The sequence below is a fragment of the Crocodylus siamensis genome, chromosome 5 (genome assembly GCF_052110815.1).
Source record: "Crocodylus siamensis isolate JL-2025a chromosome 5, ASM5211081v1, whole genome shotgun sequence".
Lineage (NCBI taxonomy): Eukaryota > Metazoa > Chordata > Crocodylia > Crocodylidae > Crocodylus > Crocodylus siamensis.
In genome coordinates this window covers 139,644,567-139,665,467 of record NC_143399.1, presented here as the reverse complement: position 1 = coordinate 139,665,467, position 20,901 = coordinate 139,644,567, and the positions used below count along the sequence as shown (strand labels likewise).

The 20,901-nt window shown below is 44.7% G+C and overlaps 1 protein-coding gene across 8 annotated transcripts in view; it reads left to right on the top strand.

The window, feature by feature from the left end:
- The window catches only part of RBMS3 (RNA binding motif single stranded interacting protein 3), a 1,078,291-nt gene that overhangs the window by 298,634 nt on the left and 758,756 nt on the right, over window positions 1–20,901 (top strand). For 6 of the 8 annotated variants that reach the window (XM_090046479.1, XM_090046485.1, XM_090046477.1 and 3 more), the window contains exon 4: window positions 16,618–16,791. In XM_090046479.1, the coding sequence (XP_089902605.1) occupies window positions 16,618–16,791 (174 nt within the window). The remainder of the gene's footprint in view (window positions 1–16,617; window positions 16,792–20,901) is intronic. The other 2 variants (XM_090046483.1, XM_090046484.1) reach the window with 1 other exon arrangement.

Below are 20,901 nucleotides of genomic sequence, written 5' to 3'. Positions count from 1 at the left end.
CACAAAGGTTGGTGGTGTTCAGTGGTATTCAGTGCTTTCCCTATGATCCAGTTAGTGTTTGGTGCTTTCCCTATCATCCTTAGAGGACCTATTGTCTTCTGTTGCTTGCCGTGCTGCCTGCTGCTGATGCTGAACAAGTGAATTCATGAACATGAGAACATAAAACTAGCTCATGGGACGCGCCCAGAGCGTGGTGGTGGATGGGTTGATTTCTCCCTGGAGGGACATGAGCAGTGGTGTCCCCCAAGGCTCTGTCCTGGGATCAATACTGTTTAATATCTTCATCAGTGATTTGGATGAAGGTGTTGAAAGTACCTTGTACAAATTCACTGATGACACTAAACTATGGGGTATAGTAAATACACTGGAGGGCAGGGAGTGAATTCAGGCAGATTTGGATAGACTGGGAAAGTGGGCAGATCAGAATAGGATGCAATTTAACAAGGATAAATGCAAGGTGCTGCACCTGGGGAGAGAGAATCTCCAACACACTTATAGATTGGGGGGTACCATTCTGAGTACCACAACAGTGGAAAGAGATCTCAGAGTCCTGGTTGATGCAAAAATGAACATGAGTTGCCAGTTAGATAAGGTAGTAAGCAAAGTTAACCGCACTCTTTCTTGCATCAGCAGGTACATCACAAGCAGGTCTAGGGAAGTGATAATTCCCCTCTATGCAGCATTGGTGAGGCTGCAGCTGGAGTACTGTGTCCAGTTTTGGGTGCCGCACTTCCGAGGGCTACTCATATGGTTGAGGGCCTGCAGGTAAGACCCTGTGAAGACAGACTGAGGGACCTGAATCTCTTTAGCCTTCACAAGAGAAGGCTGAGAGGTGATTTTGTGGCTGCCTATAAACTCATCGGAGGGGGTGGTAGGGAATAGGGGACACTTTGTTTACCAGGGTGCCCCTTGGGGTTACCAGAAATAATGGCCACAAACTGAAGGAGAATAGATTTAGATTGCACATAAGGAAGAAATTCCTTACAGTGAGGGTTGCCAAAATATGGAATGTGCTTCCAAGAGAGGTGGTGCTTCTCCCTACCTTGGAGGTGTTCAAGAAGAGATTAGACAGGCATCTGGCTGGGGTTTCTTAATCCCAACACTCTTTCCTGCCTGGAGCAGGGGGTTGGAGCTGATGATCTACCAGGTCCCTTGCAACCTTAGAAATTTATAAGAAGTTCCATACTGGGTCAGACCAGTGGTCCATCTGGCCCTGTATCTTGTCTCTAACAGTGGCAGAAATGGATGCTGTACAAAGAGAGCATCGAACCAGATATCTCTAGAGTGATTTATCCCCTATTCAAAACCCACCCTGGCATCCATCATTTATTGGGTTAGAGGTGCTAGAGGAAACATCTCCAAAAAGATGGCATTATTTAGCCCTGGAATTTCAACTATTGAAAATTCAATTAAAAAAATAGAAGCATAGTGCAACATTTATTTTTATAAGCGATGCTGTTCAGCAACAGGATACCATGGAGGATATAATAACTGCATAATCAGAGAAAGGAAACCTGTTGTTTTATTGAGGGAGAGCAGGAATCTTTTCCCCAATCAGTAGTAAAACCACGAGTATATGAATATCTGCTTACCTACCGCCAAGAGCAGTTTGCAGGATATTACAATTAATGATGATACAAATAAATCATGCATCTGTAATATTTTTGTTACACAGTAGGCATAATGTTGTGAGGAACCAATTGTACCTTTGACTAGAGCCCCAACCCTGAAGTGAACTTTGTAGAAGTAGAGAGGTCTGCTCATATGGCATTCATTGCAGCATGGGGACGTTCCACTGTATCAGGTATGCTTGTTAGACTATGAAATTTCTCCCCATTGGCAGGATGCTTCCTGTAATTACATGGTGTTCAGTAAAATAAAAGTTTTAAAGTTTGCCAAAAGATTCTTGGACAGTGCTTGATTTGCAATATATATGTGATTATAATTAAAATGTTGTTTCTTCTTTTTGGAAAAGTAAACTTGACTTTTTTCATTCTGTAGGACTACGGAAGTAATGATGTGTCATGGACATTTTGAGGGGCTTTTCTTAAGTCACATGCATGGCAATGGGTTGTTTTCATAGGAAACTGGTTGAACAGTCTTGTGTTCCTGTTCTTGATTTTCTTCCTGAATGCACTATTCAGGCTATAGAGCATGCTGCAGACCTACATCAAGGAAAATAATTTGGTATCATCTCTTTATTTGTAGTGGGAACAAATGGATGTGCTCACAGGGGCTCTGCATCATTAGAATTATTACGAATTCTAAAAATAAAACATAAAGTAAATGCAACGATTAGGCATCCTCAAGCAAGAGCATCAAAAAGAACATTAGGATTCTAATGCAGAGTATATACCGTGCCTTGGGATACTGTAAAAGGGGTAGAAAAGTCTAAAACATTAGTGAAAGATTTGATTTTTTTTTTCCAGTTGCATTAGAGGTAATGTGTTTGACAAAATAGTGAAATAAGAGCCCTCTGTTGGCCCCAATATAATACCTATGTATATACTTAAGTCCATCCATCTCTGTTCAGTAAAACACTTGGGACCATGATTCATTCAGTAGCATGGAAATATATGTATAAGTGGTTTCCTGACCTGTGGCCATGCGTGTAAAAGAGCATATTTATATGTGCAGTGCTCATGCTATAAAATGTTTCCATTTAACTTATATAATGCTTTGGAAATATTTGGTAGTACCTCCTAGATTTTCCTTGTACATTGTAAAGGGAATTCTACAAGTCCTAAGTTAGTCTTATTTAGTTTTATCTAAGGCACTTATCTAAGACTTTAAGAGCAATGACTGTACTATATTAGAGAAAAAATTCTTGTGAAAATAATATGCTAGGATTCTTTCAAGACAAATGATGGTGTTCAGTGAGGTCAGTGTTAACTAAGTGATGTAACTGAAATCCTTTCTTTTAAGATATTCTCTGCTATGTTTGTGATGTCTGCACTCCCTGGTTCCTACTGGATGGACATCCAAAGTCAGTATATATTAATGAGCTGCAGTTTCAAAGAAGTGGGTAGAACTGAGTGATTGTGTCATACATGTGAGTGATAGCTGCAGAGCATCAGTTTGGTGTAAAGTGCAGAGATTTTTTCTGAATGGGCTGTAATATGTTTGGGTCTGGCTTCCATTTAGCCAGGGTATTACTGGGGGTATTTGGATATTATATTTGTTAGATTAATGCATAGCTACATTACTCATAATTGGAAACTGGATGCAAAATAAAAAAGTGCTGGAGATACTTAAATAGTCAGTTTTTCAGTAAAGTTGGTATTTTTATTTTCAGAAAGGGGTAACTTCCTTTAGAATTCCTTACATCCCATTAGAGGGGCTTACTTAAGGTACTTTTTAGGTTGTTCTGATGACTTAAAATTAACCTGCAATAAATCAGTAGATCTCTAATGTGATAGCACTTCCTTGAGTAGTAACTGGTAAGGGTGATAAATTGGGTTTGTGCCCTTTGCTCTTGGTATAATATCAAGCAGCTTAAAACATTTTTCCTTTAGTTCTTTTCTTTGTTTAGACTTTCTTTAGAAATTCAGGCCCTATCTAGCTTGGAAGATAGTGAGATAGTGAAGTCAAAAGCAACATCAGTGTGTAAGTCAAGATATTAGGACAAGAAGAGATTTTTAGTTAGACTGTAATTTTTTTTCTATCCATTCCTTCAATGGCTAAATAACATTTTGAATGAAGGAAAAGTTTAACCATGCAACACCTGATCCATTTTAATTAAAGAGCTAAGAAGCAATAGTTCTTTACATATCCAAGTAATCTTTCAGTAAACTAGTACAAGACAGGCTTTAATTACTGGATACTTCTCAGGTTAAAATTAGACAAACATCCAGCAAAAAACCCCAAAACTCATCTTTCATGCCCTCTTCTTATGTCACAAGGTGGAAAGACAAAGAAATATGTAAGGTGAATGAAAAAACATCCTTTTGAAAGTCTTTCAGATTTCTCTCCATATGGAAGGGTCTGAATTAGCAGAAAATGGAAAATGAAGTTTCCATCTACAGGCTATGGACAGAATGGGATACAAGTGGCCCACACTGCCTGGTGGTATATCCATGAGCAGGGTGCCTCCTGAGTCTGGGGGGGCAGGCATCCACAGAAGCTGTAGGAGGCAGGGGCAGAGCTGGCAAGCTCCCACAGATGTTGGTGACAGGGGTAGAGCTGGTGTGTTCCTGCAGATGCCATGGGCAGCAGGGGTGCCCCTGTCAGGGTGGGCATGTGCCCCCCCCATCACATGTCGCCTATGTGTGTATCATGACTGACTTCCTGTGAGTGTGGATTCCTGACTCCTCTCCCCCATAGGACCCCCAGCCCCTTGGCCTCTGCCTTGGGGGTCCAGTCTTCCCCTTAGGGAACCCTAGCCCCGTGACCCTCAGCCATGCCTGGGGTTCATGTCACCCAGCAGGATGGAACCTGAGGGCTGCCTATCTTTGCCAAGACAGTGAGACACAGGCCCAGGGAGGCCATGGGGAGCAGAAGAGTTCACCCCTGGGCTCCCAGCTGGCAGGCGGACTAGAGTTGGTGGACTCTGGTGCCAGATGCTGTTCTAGCAACAGGCTGACTCAGTGGGCTGGTGGGCTGCACTCTCTCCACCCCATTCTGAGCCCTCCTTCACCCCTTCAGGACTGGCTTAGAACTGCTTGGGGAGTCTGCACATATAGACTACTAGGACTCAGGGGGAGCTGGTCAGCTCTGGGAGGTAGGCACTGTCTTTGGCCCTGGCAGGCAGCCACAGGCAGCCCAGTCTAACTCCCTTTGTCTACCACTGCCTGCTGGAGTGGACCCTGCCTGGTGCCTTTCTGCATCCCTGGACCATGGCTGCCTCATGTTATTCTTCCTGTCCCAGGTCCCCCTCGCACTCCAGCAGCTCCCAGGCAGGGTGCATTGAAGACTTTTCCCCCAGCTGCCATCCAGGGGTCCTTCTTATGAGACCCCCATTCCTATCACCCCAGGGAGGAGTCTCTGGAGTGGGGCACAGTATGCCATGGGGGGAGGGGGTGGCTGGGTGGCAGTTGCTACCACCACTCCAAGCTAGGAAGGAAACAGTTTGGGGTGTCATAGATTGGCACAAAGTGGTCCAGGACACTGTCCAAAAATTCTCTCTCCTTGTGCTGCAACTCTTCCAGCCCCACAGATGCTTAGGTTGCCTCCTTGAAACAGTGGGTGGTCATCTTGAGCTTCCATTCCTTCATCTCAGCAGCCCGGATGTAGGCATCCCCACCCCCCTGTTTCCCCCTCCCTGAACATGTTCTTCCTCTACATGTGGAGTCTCTTGTAATGCCAGTTCTGCAGCTCCTGGTACCAAAAGTCAGCTGTGCATGCCCAGAGCTCAGAGAAAGTGACCAAGGTCCTCACCCATGTAGAATCTCCTCCTTGCTGCTTCACTTCCTCTGGACTTCCCCCATGCATCTTGAAGCTGTGCCACCCCGGCCTTGGGGCTGCCATCACATCTACCACATATTGTCCTCTCTCACACAGGTCATGTTTATGCAGTCATACACTATGGGATTACTTTGGGATGGGATACAGGAACTCAGAACTTGTGTGAATTTGCAACTTTTGCTGATAAAAATGAAGTATAAAGGAGGTCGTGGACTCTCCCTGCACTTGCTAGGACACCCATGTAGAGCCACTGAGGGACCTATAGTGAGTCCCCTTTTTGGACCCTTTCTCTGACTAGGGCTGGGAGCTGCACTGCTGCTCTCCATCCAGGATAGGGAAGACTGGGGCTCCAGCCGTGCTGCAGGTGAGCAGCAGGCTCTGCAGCAGGGCAGGAACTGGTTGTCAGTGATGGAGGGCCTGGGTCCCTCTGCAGGCACTGTGGTAGGTGCCTGCTCTGCTCCCTCAGAGGGTCCAGGGAACTTGGGTCCCAGGGGGACTTAGGCTATTCCAAGAGCACGTAGGGACTGACCACTCTGGGACATACCAGCAGAGCTCTTAAACCCCGCCCCCTCCTTTCCTGTATCTTTCCCTTACAGGAGAGGTTTTTCAGTACTGTATCCCTGTGGGAGCAGTACTTAAGTCCCAGTACGGCCTTAGTGATACTCAGCTGGGACAGCCAAGCCCTTACACCACTCTTCTTCCCCATGCTTCCTTTACAGGAGAGGTGTTTTAGCCCAGTGTCTGTGCTGGAGCAGTACTTCACTCCCAATGTTTCCATGGAGAGAAGTGCTTCAGAGCTGAATGTGGGCTATTTGCTTTATTGGCACACTGGTGAAGACTGGGTTGCCACTCGAAGTGAGAATCCACCTTCCATACTACCTGTGACTCCACTATGATGTGCTGGTACCCCTGGATGATTTTGCGATTGCCACCTCTATTGGCTCACTGACCCCATGACCTGACCCAGATAAAGGAACCCTGACCCCAGCCACCTAAGAAGAGTCCTGCCATGCACTCTGGAAGGGGATGCTGAATCAGATCAGAGGGGAGGGGGGAAAGTGTTGGAATGCCATTTGCAACCCTCTTTATGTGCACAACTCAGGAGTCACCCTGGCACTGGGACTGGATCAGCTGAGATAAAAGTTCCCACGTGGGATTCCTGCCATCTTCATGAGTACCTTTCCTGGACTGGGATAGACTGTGATGGCTTCGCAAGGGAGAATTTTTCTTATTCTTGTTGTATTGGGACTCTAGTGGCTCTCATGGATAGCTGTGTATCATCTCATGTATCTGACCTTGGGGTCCTCTCTGCTACCCAGGCCAATGGCAATGCTAACTGGGGTAGGGTGCCAAGTACCCACATTTGTACCTGTTTTTACACTTTGCCTGTAGAACTCAATAAACTCATTTAGTGCCTTTCCATGAGTGCATATGGGAAGGGAAGCTGGTTTCAGCACCATTTCTCTGGCCAGCTGCAGTGAGGCTCCACTTCTCCCAGAAGCTGAGCAAGGAACTGAGAGATAGGACAGGGAGGTGTGAATGAAGCAGATTTATGTTCACATAAAATGGGAGATGGACTGCTAGCCACCCAAAGCAAAGGGGCAGGGGTCTGGTGCTTCAGTTGCATTCCAGGATGGGAAGGCAGGTGGGGAGAGGGTCACTGGTCTGCTTGGTGCTGACATACAAAAACCTCTGACGCACCTGGTGGAGCAGGGAGAGGGAATGGTAGGGGTGACTGGTATCCCAGTGCTGGAAGACAGAAACCTCTGCAGCACCTAGGGGCCTGTGGCCCCACACTGTGAACAGTCAGGGCAATTCACCCTCCATCCATGCCCCCCATCCTTGCTCCCCACCCCCAACCCCTTGCTGGGCTCCTTGGCCACAACAGCTTGAGAAAGGGTGGTGACCATGGCAATAGCTGTAGGTCCCCATGTGCCCCCTTTCTTTCACCCCTGGGGACTTTGTGTTTCCCCCAGGGCTTGAGTCCCTGTGGTGTGGGAATGAACCATACCTTTCCAGGCTTCACAGCATCCTCACTCAGGGCATGACTCATCAGCAGAAGTATAGGGAGGCCTGGCTGTGACTTGTAGGTCATGCTTCCACAGTGGCTGTGCCCTGGTAGTAGGGGAGGCTGTGGAGTGGTCTGTGCACTGGAGAGGGAGACATCAAGGAAGTGTTGGAGGAGTGGGTCCAAAACAACCATAGCAGTAGTGTCCAGGGAAGGGGGAGGGAGGGGGTGGTTGCATGCTCAGGAGCAGTCCATGGGATCAAGAACCAGGATGGGTGGGGCTGTCCCTGAGGTGGAAGGCATGGACTTGGACTCCAGGTCCTGGGTTCTAATTTCCATGGCATTGGAGCTTTCCCCTTGCTCCTGGGTACCATGCTGCCTGCTCTCAGCCACACCCAGGAAGACATCAAGGGAGCTCAGGTCCAGCTGCAGTGCACCAGTGGCGCTCTATATTAAGGAGGAATACACATCCTCATTAATTAGCAAGGAGCCAGGGGAGGGGCACTCTGAAGTGCTTTGGGTTAAAGTACAAGGCAGTCGAGGGGAAAGTGACTTAACGGTGGGAGTCTACTACAGACCTCCCAACCAGGGTGAAGAGCTTGACTAGGAATTCTTGGGTCAGCTCACAGAGGTAGTGAAGTCTAAGGATGTGGTAGTCATGGGGGACCTGAATTTCCCGGACATCTGCTGGGAAGAGCAGTCAGCCAGGTCTGAACGCTTCCGTAGGTTCTTGGCCAGAGTGCAGGACCTCCATCTAACCCAGGAGGTGCACAGCCCCACCAGGGGGTACGCCTTGTTGGACCTAGTGCTGGCCACGGGTGATGACCTGGTGAGGGGGCTGCGAGTGCTCGACCACCTGGGTGACAGTGATCATCGCCTGCTCGAATTCACCATCCAGTGCAAGGTGGCAAAGGCATGCAGTAAGGCAGCGGCCCTAGATTTTAGGAGGGCAGACTTCAACGAGCTAAGGAGGATAGTTGGAGAAGCGCTGAGGTCCCGGGGTGGAGGGGAGCCAGGTGTCCAAGGAGAGTGGTCGCTCCTTAAGGAGACGATCCTCCAAGCCCAAAGGAAGGTAATCCCAATGAGGATCAAAGGGAGCAGGAGGGCACACAAGCCTCCATGACTCACCAAAAGCATCTGGGAACGTCTCCTTGGTAAAAAGGAGGCTTATACCCAGTGGAAAGAAGGGGTCATCACCAGGGAGGACTATTCTGTAGTTGCTTGGGGATGTAGGAGGGCAGTTAGGAAGGCCAAGGCAGAGATGGAACTGGGACTAGCTTCCCAGATTAAGGACAATAAGAAGTCTTTTTTTAAATACATAGAGGGTAAAAAGAAGGTCCCAGGTAATGTGGGGCCCTTGCAGGACAACATGGGTAACTTGGTCGTCACACCAGACGGCAAAGCTAATATGTTTAACGATTTCTTTGCCTCCGTCTTCCTAAGTAGGGACCAGAACAGCCACCTCCCTGCTGGGCCCCCCTTGGGCCCCAGGGGAAGCACACATGGGCCACGGGTTAGAGAGGATTTAGTTAGGGAGCTTCTGGAGGGGTTGGACGTATTCAAGTCAGCTGGCCCGGATGATCTCCACCCTAGAGTTCTAAAGGAACTGGCCGAGGTCATTGCAAGTCCCCTGACACAACTTTATGAGCACTCGTGGTGCTCTGGTGAAGTACCGGAGGACTGGAAGAGGGCCAACGTGGTCCCCATCTTCAAAAAAGGCAGGAAGGAGGACCCGGGAAACTATAGGCTGGTTAGTCTCACCTCGAACCTAGGCAAGCTGTTCGAGAAAATTATGCTGGCACACATCCAGGAGGGGCCAGCAGGGGACTGCAGGCTTAGGGGCAACCAACATGGGTTCATCAGTGGAAGGTCCTGTCAGACCAACCTGGTGGCCTTTTACGATCAGATCACCAGATCGTTAGACGCAGGGGTTGCAGTGGATATAATCTTCCTGGACTTCCAGAAGGCTTTTGACACTGTCTCTCACCCCGTTCTCATTAACAAAACTGGGGGCCTGTGGTGTAGACACCCACACAGTCAAATGGGTCGCCAACTGGCTGGAGGGCCGCACCCAGAGGGTGGTAGTGGATGGGTCCTTCTCAACCTGGAAGGACGTGGGCAGTGGGGTTCCGCAGGGCTCGGTCCTTGGGCCCGCACTGTTCAACACCTTCATCAGTGATTTGGATGAGGGGGTAAAAAGCACCCTGTTTAAATTTGCTGATGACACTAAGATGTGGGGGGACGTCGGCACACTAGAAGGAAGCAACAGGATACAGTCAGACCTCGACAGGTTACAAGGGTGGGCGGACGAGAATAGGATGGGTTTCAACACAGACAAGTGCAAGGTAATGCACCTGGGAAGGAACAACCGGCACCATACCTACAGGCTGGGGAACTCCCCTCTTGTCAGCACGGAGGTGGAAAGGGATCTGGGGGTCATCATTGACTCCAAGATGAACATGGGCCGGCAGTGTGGAGAGGCAGTCAGGAAGGCCAACCGCACCTTGGCATGCATCCACAGATGCATCTCAAGCAGGTCCAAGGAGGTGATCCTCCCCCTCTATGCGGCACTGGTCAGGCTGCAGCTGGAGTACTGCGTCCAATTCTGGGCGCCGCACTTCAAGAGGGATGTCGACAGCATGGAGAGGGTCCAGAGGAGGGCCACTCGTATGATCAGGGGACAACAGGGCAAGCCCTATGAGGACAGGCTGCGGGACCTGAACCTGTTTAGCCTCCAAAAGAGAAGGCTGAGGGGGGATCTTGTGGCCTGTTATAAACTAGTCAGGGGGGATCAGCAGGCATTGGGGAAGTCACTGTTTCCCTGAGCACTGCCAGGAGTGACCAGGAATAACGGTCACAAGCTGGCAGAGGGTAGATTTAGGTTAGATATCAGGAGGCGCTACTTCACAGTCAGGGCGGCTAGGGTCTGGAACCAGCTTCCAAGAGAAGTGGTGCAGGCTCCTACCCTGGGGGTGTTTAAGAGGAGGTTAGATGAACACCTTGCTGGGGTCATTTGACCCCAGTATTCTTTCCTGCCATGGCAGGGGGTCGGACTAGATGATCTGCTCAGGCCCCTTCCAACCCTACAAACTATGAAACTATGAAACCTCAGTTCCCACATTGTGTGATGATGTAGGGACCATCACCAACTGGAGGGACTCCTTCTGGGGCAGCTCTAGCAGCTGACATCTTGCCTTCTGGCCCCTGCTCCTGGGCACCTGGTTGTCTTGCTCCTTGGCACCTAATTGTCTTGTCATCCTGGGGCCTTCCTGCACCACCTCCTCCATAGTCCCAGTTCTGTGACTGGGGTTGGGTAGTCAAGGAGGATGGGATGGGTTCATCCATGGTCCGTGAGTGGGCGAGGGTCTGGCTGTGAGGGGGTGGATGGAAGGAACAGAGGATGTATGAAGGTGCAGGTCCTGGTGCATGGCTCTTCTTCTCCCTGCAGCTGGGTGCCCACCCCCACAACCTTGAACTTCAAGGGACTTCCAGCAAACACCCTGTGATTCTGGCACTACCCTGTGCCCTGGCCTCAAAATTTCCACTGTACTCTACCTACACCACAGAGGCGGGTGGCCACATCCCATCTGCTCCTGAAGTTAGTTTCCAGGAACATCGACCTGCTTGCCCTGGCTTACATGCTCAGCGCCCCTCCCCCCACATTCCCCCACCTTAATTCTCCAGGACCTTGTAGCTTCAGGCCAAAAAAGCCTTGCAGCACCACGGGTGTCCATGGCTGGCAGTGGCTGAGCTGTGGAGGTCATAGATTTGCCTCCAGGCAGACTGAGTCCCAGTGTTCAGTTCTGCTACCCTGACCCACCAGAGACTAGCTGCCCACACTGGCTTCTGCTGGGGGGGGTGTTCCATGGTGGCGTCCCGGTGGCAGGGTGCCTGCTCTGGCATGTGGGAGCCAAGGTTTGGATCCATGTGGCTTTGCCCGAGCATGGGGTTGTGGGGTCTGGATGTGTGAGTGCCAGAGTTGGTGTCCATGGGGCTGTACCTGCACATAGGGGTTCTTCCGGACTTAAGTGTCAGGTCTGTGTACACATCATGGGGTGCTTTGTGACAGGCTGTGGGGGCACAGCCCAGGGACTCAGGAGTCTAGGTCCTGGGCTCATGCAGGGGATGCAGATGCTTCTATTTCCCCTGCTGCCTGTCTGCAGCTGATATATGGCCAGAGGCAGGAGATGGGGCAGGGCAGAGAGGCTGCACAGACTTGGCTCTGGGAGAGCTTGGGGGTGCAGCCTGCTGGGTGCTCAGCCAGAGTAGCCAAGTGTGGGCCAAGTACTAGTACCCATGCACATCCCTGTAAGGGAGGGGTGGTGGGGAGCTTGCAAGGAGGCTGGGCTGCTGGAGGACAGTGACCTAACTTGAATTGATAAGGGAACTGGTATTGAAGTTCAGTTCACTGGTCTAACGTAAATCTATTAAGTTTGAGTGCACCTCAATCCAGGTCTATCTTAGACCAGGTTCCACCATTTTTAGATCAGTCTATGTGCATCAAACTTTGGTTCTCTTATGGATATAGATCAGTTTCTGATCACTTAGATTGGTAAAAGTATGTCTGTACCTGGCCTTAGTAATAGAAACCCAAGATATTGGACTGACCCAAACTGATGTAATTTTCCCAGCCCACACATAACTCTGAGAAATTAATTTTAATGGCTTAAATAGTCAGGGCTAAGGTTCGATGTTTACACCCATTTAATGCCACTAAAATCTTTCTGAATCAATAAATTGATATAATCTAGAGCAGAATTTGGGCTTGTCTCTAACAAGTGATTCTAGCATAACATTAAAATACCTTGAAATCAGGTAACAAAAAGTTATAAGATAAATACAGTCTATCCTGACTCCATAAAGAGTAAGACTTAAAATGGTTTGGCAAATCAGATTTACTTTTTACATATTTCCTTTTTTAAGTTTATTGTGCAGTTTGGACTACAGGGTTGTATGCCATAAATGACAGTGGGCAGTTCAAAGAATATAATATTAGTACATTTAAATCTACGTCAGAACTATAGTATGCTGTTTAATGTCCCAGTTAAATTGTACGCTTTATTTGTATGCAAATAGGAAGGAAATGATGAGTAACTGCTCTTTCTTGGATCTACTGTAAACTGCTTAAAAAGGCTGGGGACATTGGATTGGCCAAACGTTTTGTCACTATTTAATGTTTGTACAATGCTTTGAAGATTAAAAGTGCTATATAAATACTAAGTACTATTTTTTTTAATTTCAGTTAGCCTTTGAGTATCAGCTATTAAAAGAACTAAGGCTTGCCAGCAATTAGGCACTGGGAATAGAAATAGTATTTTGCACTTCTGTAGTTCCTTCCATCCAAAGATCTTAAGGCACTTTACAAATATGAGTAAATTTAGCCCTCCAAAACTACCATGAAATATTATTAGTCATACTTAACAGATGAGGAAAGCAAGGCAGAGAGAGACAAGGAACCAGATTTTAAAGGTATTTAGGTGCTAAACTTTCATTGATTTTAATGGGAAATGGGCACTTGAATAGTTTTTCAAAGTCTGACCCTTGATGCCTTGTTCAAAGTTCCACAGATAATTCATAGCACACCTGAGTATATACTATATATTTCAGGAAGAGATGTGCAGGGAATGCTTTTTGGCACCCAGGGACATTTGACAAAAATGTTTATGTCAAAAATATTGTGCAAAAAGTCTCTAGGATTTTTTCTGTTCCCCAAAATCATGTTTTCCAAGTTTCTGGTTGCTGAAAACAGTAATGTTTTCTAATTCCCCCAACATCCTGAAAATGTTATCAAATAAACATTTCCCACAGAGATGTTTCTTTTGAGGGAGTTGGAGAAAAAAATATTTTTTGAAAAGAAGTTCTTTGGACAAGACATTTCAGTCAGCTGTAGTTTGGCTCCCAGTCCTGTACCTTAAGCTCATGTGACCAGGTCTCTGGAATAGTCTCATAAGACACATCCTGATGTGAGTGGTCATGGCGCATGTGGTCTTTGGCTGATATTTAGGTAACTGCAAATCTCTTTGCCTATGTCTCTTTTTTCCCCCTTGAGAATATTCAGCAAAGTGAGAGAGGCTTTTACCAGGTGAAAAACTAACTCCACTGCAAAACTGACTGAAGAAGAGGGAACTCTTCTGCTCATAACAACAGTTTTTGTAGATTGTTCTCCATCATTAATGGTGAAATTTTTCTTAGAATTTTTATATACATAAGGTTATTTATATAGGCATTTTACTATTCTCACTCCTGTAACACCTGAATGTCTTGGTTCCTAAAAGCAATCACAGTGTGTATCTCAGGGTATGAACTGCTTTGGCTGAATGGGAGAAAAAGTGAAAAGATGATGGGTGTCCTCCATCTCTAGGGCTGCAGTAATTCTTTTGGGCTCCAGTGAGACCAGTGTTGTTTGATTTTAGTATTGCTTTAAAACAGTAGCAAGATGCCATGCAAGAAGGGATATGAGGAGATTATACATAGAAGACCTAAAGCAGAGGGAAATTCAAGGAATGCTGTTCTGAATGACAGTGTAAGGAAAAGAAATTGGGATTCTTTACTATTATCATTGACAAATGGTTTTGGGAGTCATGATTGGGGACAAAGCATGAGAACTGGAAATCTCAACTGAATTCTGCAACTCTTTCTCCAGAATTATTTTAACTTTTGTAAGCTCTTAGGGATAGGAACTTTCTAACAATCTGCCATGTTGCCAGCATGCAGAATTATACAGCATATTATTTCATGCAATTCTGAGGAAAGAATCTTAGTCTTCATTTAAAAAAAATAAAGCTGAGGAAAAGCTGGGAAACACGATTCAGTCAAACCTCATGGTTCAGAGTAGGAGGTAAAAACCCCCCATCTCTTTGATTCTTTTAAAAATCTCATAATTTTTGAGAGAGGTCATTCTCTAATTTTTAAACACTTGGAGTTGGCAAGTATGTGTTATAGTGCTCAAAACACACACTTGATCCTTACTCAGGCTTTGGTACAAATAATAAATCAATAATTATCTTCAAACATCAGTGTCTTCATGTCTCTATCAACTTCAAGTACTTTCCATTTGATTTGAACTATAAAGTCCAGCCTATCAGTAGCAAACATGTTGTTACTACACAATGGTACAACTTTAATTAGAACATTCTATACAGCAATGAACAACCTTTCTGCTCATTTATAAAAGGATGCAATCAGCTGCCTTGCTTGAATACCTAATATTTACAAGTGGTAGAGAGGGAATAACAAAGAAGGCACATTATAGCTAACAGTCTACTTCATCTGGTCAAAGCAAAACCCAACCCTTGTCTTCCTGACTGCAAATCTGTCAGGGCTCAGAGAGGATTGTCTTTGAGGAATGATATGAAAGATACATAATATGTCAAAGAAAAGAAAAAAACAATTTCTGTTCCTTAGAGAAAGGGGTAAAAAAAGAACTTGTCTTTCTAGGCACAGCCATAGCCTCTTTCCTTTGATTTGTCATTATTTCAATTCATATAAAAAGATTTATTCGAAAGAAGCCACTTTAACTACATGGGCAGTCTCCTTTTTTTTCAAAGCTTTTTGTAAGAACAAAGTAACCACTTGTCACACACAGTGACTAATGAGAGTTTAGTGTGGGTTTTAGTGTTCATTCATACACTTTGTGTTCAGCTAGTTGTAAGTTAAATCTTTAGAAATCTCTCCACAGGAATCTTTCACTTTGAGATGGGGGTGGGAAGAAAATCTGTCCAGATACCAAGAACTTTTGGACGGAAACTGCACTTTTCAGGCTTCCTAATTGGCAGTACAGGAAATAAACACACACAGGAAGTCATGTGGCTTTTTTCTGAACTTAAAGTTTATATGATGTTTAATGGCTAAGGCATTTTTGTGTGCCTAACATAAATAAATCCAATATGCATGGTTGGTGGCAATAAGGAACATAATTTAGCCATCTAAATATAGTATTAAAATTGAAAAGAAGATTAAAATTAGTATTTTTATATCTCTGCTATCCTCATCAGTCATGCTTTTCTTTCTATTTAGTCAGTCCCTTATGAAGGCAACTACAATCTAAATATTGTAAATAAAACAAAAACAGTGGGACAAACATGACATTTGCAAACTAACACTCTACTCCTTCTGCTTGCGTGTTATACCCATTTCCTTTTTTCCTTCATCTGTCTTGTCTGTTTATGTTGTAAACTTTCTAGAACATAGCTTGCCTCTTGGTTTCTACAAAGTTTAGTACAATGGGTCCTCGTTGTTCCCAAGACACTACTTTAGTCAATAAAATTACAACTATTAAAGCTCTTTGCCTAACTGTATTTTTGATGTTGGAGATGCTTCATATTGATGATTGCTTATCTGTAATACATCTTTGAAAGAAGTGAGTGTATGCGAGTGAAAGAAGATATGTTTCAAGAATAATTTCACAATGTAATTGTGTGCATACATTTTAAATGGCTCTTTAAAAATCTTCCCAGAAGTGTAACAAGCTCATAGAATGCCCTGCAGATGGGAGGGGAAAGGACAGCACAGGGTATGCCTACCACCAGATGGGTGAGTTGGGAGAAAGATGGATAGAAAATGGGTGAGGGGAAGTGAAGGCTTTCCTTCCTAGGGAACATCAGTAGCTACATCAGCAGTGCCATGGCCAGGCTCCCTGCAAGCTGATGCCCGTTCACTCCCTCCTACCCCCCTCATACTTACATATGTGATTTAGGGCTCCCTGGAGTGGTGTTTGGGGGAGCACCATCCCATTTGCTCCAACTTCCCCCTCCCCTCAGACAAATGCTTCACGTGATGCTGCCCTAGCCAGCTCCTCTGGCCAGGTAGGGGTAGCTCAGGGCTGCCACTGCCTTGGCAAAGTCTCTCAGCAGTTAGGATCCCACCATTCCCTCATAGTCGGTACCCAGGATGGATGCCCCACTCTCCCTGCCATAGTTATGCTACTGAACCTTCCACATTTGAATTATTCTTTGAACATGCAATACAGGATACAAGTCCTCAAAGGCATTTGTTGCTCTATGCTTACTTCAGGACAGTGCAACAACATGCTTCTCCCACCCCCGCTCCAACCAAAATGGGAACAGTTTTATGCTTCTTTTACCTCTTTTCTTGAAATATTTCTCCTTGTTCACGTATAGCAGTATCGCAATATGCATATGTATGTTCATTAAATATAGCTGAATCTAAAAGCTCTTTTTACGTTGCTTTTCTTTCTTTTTTGATAGTCCAGCTCCACAGTAAGAACGTATCAAAACAGTAAATCAAGAGTGACCATGAGTCCTGGGTTTAGCTCACAGTGGAACAGCAGCCAACCTGCTTGGAACACATACACCTTTCCAAGAGCAAGCTTGCACTATCAGTCCCATGCCAGCTACACGTACTGTGCTGGACATCCTGCTGTAAGTAATTAACCTTTTTATGTAGTTACATGAATGTTCTGCTTTATTCCCTAGAAGGCAGAAGTATCATAATATGACAACTCAGGGGAGTATGCCAGAATTGTCTCTGTCCCAGGGTAGTTAAAGCTGTTTGTTTGTTCTCAGATGGATTAACTGTAACTTTAGAAATATTGGAGTGTTTCTAAGACCTAAACAGATGTTCATTTCTTGCTGTGCAGTAGACATTTTTTTAGCTTTTAATATGAAACATTTCCTATGAACATTGATTTTAGGTTGGGGCCATGTGAGTGGGAGAGAAAAGGACTTTGTTACTCACTTTCTGTTTTTTATTTTTTCCTGAGGGCTACTATTAGAGAAATAAATAATTTCTTACTCAGAACAGCATAGAGTTTAGATTACAAGGGTGACTTAGTAAAGCTGTATGTCTCTTGCCATCAAAATATGCCTCACTAAATGTTTATGTATTCATTGTCAATAGTGAACATTCAGTTTCTGTCACTAAGCTGGGCCTGTTGTCCTTTGTAGTTCACATGGGCAGGTGGTTAAAAGGGGAGAAGATAGAAGTGTAACTGTTACTTCATGTTCTATTTTGACAGCTGTGAAAGGGGCATGGTTGACAGCTATTCAGATGGTATTTCCCTATTACTGAAAAGCTAAGTGCACATAACAAAGCCTACTGGCTCTTTTTAGTTTCAGCTTCAGGAGGTCTCAAGACTGAGAGGACCAACAAGGAAAGATCTTGCTAGTGTAAGCAAGTCTGCCCTTTGTTCCAGCTCTGCTCTTGACCTTGGTGTCCTTAGAGTTTGGATTTAGCTGTCTTTTGAAATTTTAAAGGACAAAATGTGGTCATAATATCCTAACACCCTGTCAGTTATAGGTCAGAGAGCTTTGTCATCCTCTGCTGCGTTCCAGTAACATAAAATTCTGTTTTATTGAAAGGTTCAGATTTTATTAGAGAGGAAAAATGTGTGCTGTGTAATCTGGTTGCAGGATCTGCATAATTTGATTTAGACATAATATCTTATTTCTCAGCAAACTTTTAACCAGAAAGTTTGCTTGGGAAGTGTCTGATACATTAACATGATAATTGTAATAAGTGAAGGGTATTATTGTACAAGTATGAACATTCTTACTGAGACATAAGACATCTCTGTAAAGTCTATATGCCATTATTTTCAATTTGTTAGAACATGTAAATATTGGATATGGAAAGTAGGAGGAGAGAATACACTTGGAAATCATTGGGAAAATGCATATGATGACATGTATAGAATTATGTCTTTTTTATAGAAGCCATTGTAATGATTTAATATACATTCCATGCATATTCAAATCTTTTAAAATATTCCTGTCTACCTTTGACTATAAAATGATCAGGAATCAAACCTAAAATTTGGTTCTGTATTGTATTGTAATCTGACAAGCAGAGTACTATGTACCATTATCAAGCTCAGTTAAGCACAGAGAACACAGTTGTTACCTGTAAAGCAAAGTGTCATCCAAGGCATGGAAGCCTTTTTTAGTCCAATTCGATCATTGTGCTTTGCTTCAGTTAGACCAAAGTGGGTGCATCTACATGAGATGCTGTGTCACTGTAGCAATGAGGTACTGCACTGTAGTTCGTTGCTACAATGAAGTAGCATCACCAGGCATGAACCGTGACACTGACACTATTTTGTAGTAGCAACTGAAAATAACCGTGCAGACTGTGCAGTAACTCTGGTTACTATGCAGTCCACCTCATGTAGACACACCTGCTTGGTAGTAACTCAGCTAGAACCACATTATTATTTTATTTGATTCAAAAGAATAAAACCCCCTAATAGGCAGGGGAGAGGGTAGTTAATCAAATCTTAAATTTTGAAAGTCAGTCCAGCCAAATGGTGGGTGGTAATGACTCAGTGCAATCAGAGTTGTGCAAACTGGTGCTCAGATTAGAAAAATCCAAAATGTGATACATATAGGAAAGAGACAGAAGACTTGAAGTTCCCATTTAATTCTGACTTCAGTGTATACAGTTGCTTAATTAATAAATTTTTTGTGGTGTTTTGGCTAACTACACTCATTCTGTGTACCTGCTATAGTTAAGGACCTATAAAACTGGTCCCCTCAGCCAATCAGAAGTGTGGGAGGGTCCTGCTGCATTCCATGACAAAAATGGCAACCAGTGCCATGCTCAGACCACGAAATTGGGGAGCAGCCCCCACAAATTGGGTAGGTTCCTAGTTGTAGTGCCTAATCACTAAAAGTTTCCATCAAATGTCTGCAACAGACTACAAATAGGTTAGATACACAGAAAGAATAACACAATATAAAGTGCCGTCTCTTAGGTCAGGTACAGACATTACACTTTTACTGGTATAAGTGATCAATAACTGGTCTATAACCATAACAGAACAGAAGTTCAGCACACAAAACCAGTCTATACCTATAACAGAACAGAAGTTCAGAGCACATAGACTGGTTTAAAAATGGTGGAACCCAATCTTAAGATTTGCCCTCCACCAAAGAGTGAATGTGTGTTTTTTTTGCTGCCGATCTAAATTACACCACTTAGAGAAAACCACATAACTTAAACTGATTCTGCCTTGGGCTTTTTGAATGTCTGTACCTAGCCTTAAATACGTCCCCCCCCCATTATAGTGTTTAAGCATTAATGTCATTTCATTGTTTGTATGTCTCTGAAAGTTTGCCTCTGATTTTGCCAATATCTGAGTTTTTTCTGAATATACTCAATTCAGTCATTATAGTTTCCCCTGTCATGCATACCTAGTATTTGTTTTTGGAGGGTCTGGGGGCAGTGGTGGGACTGATTTCTAAGCAGGGGAAGTAACCATGAAAGAATACTGGCTGCTTCTTCAGGACTATGCCCTCTGCATATTTCAGAGTATCCTGACCTGCATCTGATGCAGCTTTGTTACCTGTGATCACTGGAGTTTTCACAGGCCCCTGTTCTTCCCATCTTCAATCCTGACTGTGCTGATGGCAAGGCTATAAAAAGGGTGCATAGCACCCTGGCGATCTCACTCGGCTCCCCACAGATGGATGTGAACATTATACATGAACTCTTTTGTCCAAGAGAAAACAGTGCTGTAGTTTAATTTTTATTTTAGTCATAGTGTGGAAGTCTTTTGGGTTTTTTTGTTGTTGCTTCATTTGAAAAGATATTTGTTTTTATCAAATGAACTAATTTAAGGATCCAGTCACTGGTAAACTGATGGAAAAAATGTTCATACCTGCAAGAGTCCTGGTTAAAAGATACCTCAGCACTCCAACACTCTTGCTGGAGGTCTGGTCATAGTGAGGTCTGGCATTCCTCAGGAAGGCTCACTCTCCAGTTAAATATTGAGTTTGTAGCACTTTTGCCCTGAGGGTTTCGAAGTGCATTAGAACAGTCTATAAACTGACACATTCTGGTTGCAAAACTTCCCAGATTTGATACATCGTAAGGCCAATGTTGACTTCTGATATCTTAAAGACTAAGAAGCTTATCAGTGCAGAAGGGATCCACCTCTTTCCCCAGGTAATGATCAAAGAATATAGTGTAGACAGGTCCTATGCCCTGAAAGCCATCAAAAGTGCTGCTTGTGCTAGTCACTGAAACAAATCCAAATCTCTGAAGAAACATTTGGATCCATCTCTGTACTAAGAAATGTTATGTGGAACAGAAAAGGTTCTTACTGGCTGGGCCAAATCACACATAGGAGAATCTTCTGAGTCGGCCAATGCTACACAAAAAGAATTAAAATATTATACAGTTGAAATCCTCTGAGAGCCATATTCTGGTGCTCAGGATCCAAGGCATGTTCCAGATCTTACTGTAGGTTCTGTGTCATGCATCTGTGTTGCACAGACCTTTATGGTGGTAAATTAAATTGACTATATGGATCAGAAAGGCAAGGGAGGGGATTGTTTTGTCTCCCAGAAGCAGAGGTGAGTTAAAAGGAAGGCACTGGTGGTAGTTTTCTTTTTTGTAACCTCACCCCAGAGGAAAGGACGTAGTTAGATGAGTCATTGCAAATATCCACTGATGTTTCCTTTTTCTTCCCCACAAATTCTTCAAGTACTGCCAGTTATTTTGCTTTCTCAATAATACATGTGCTAGGAGTT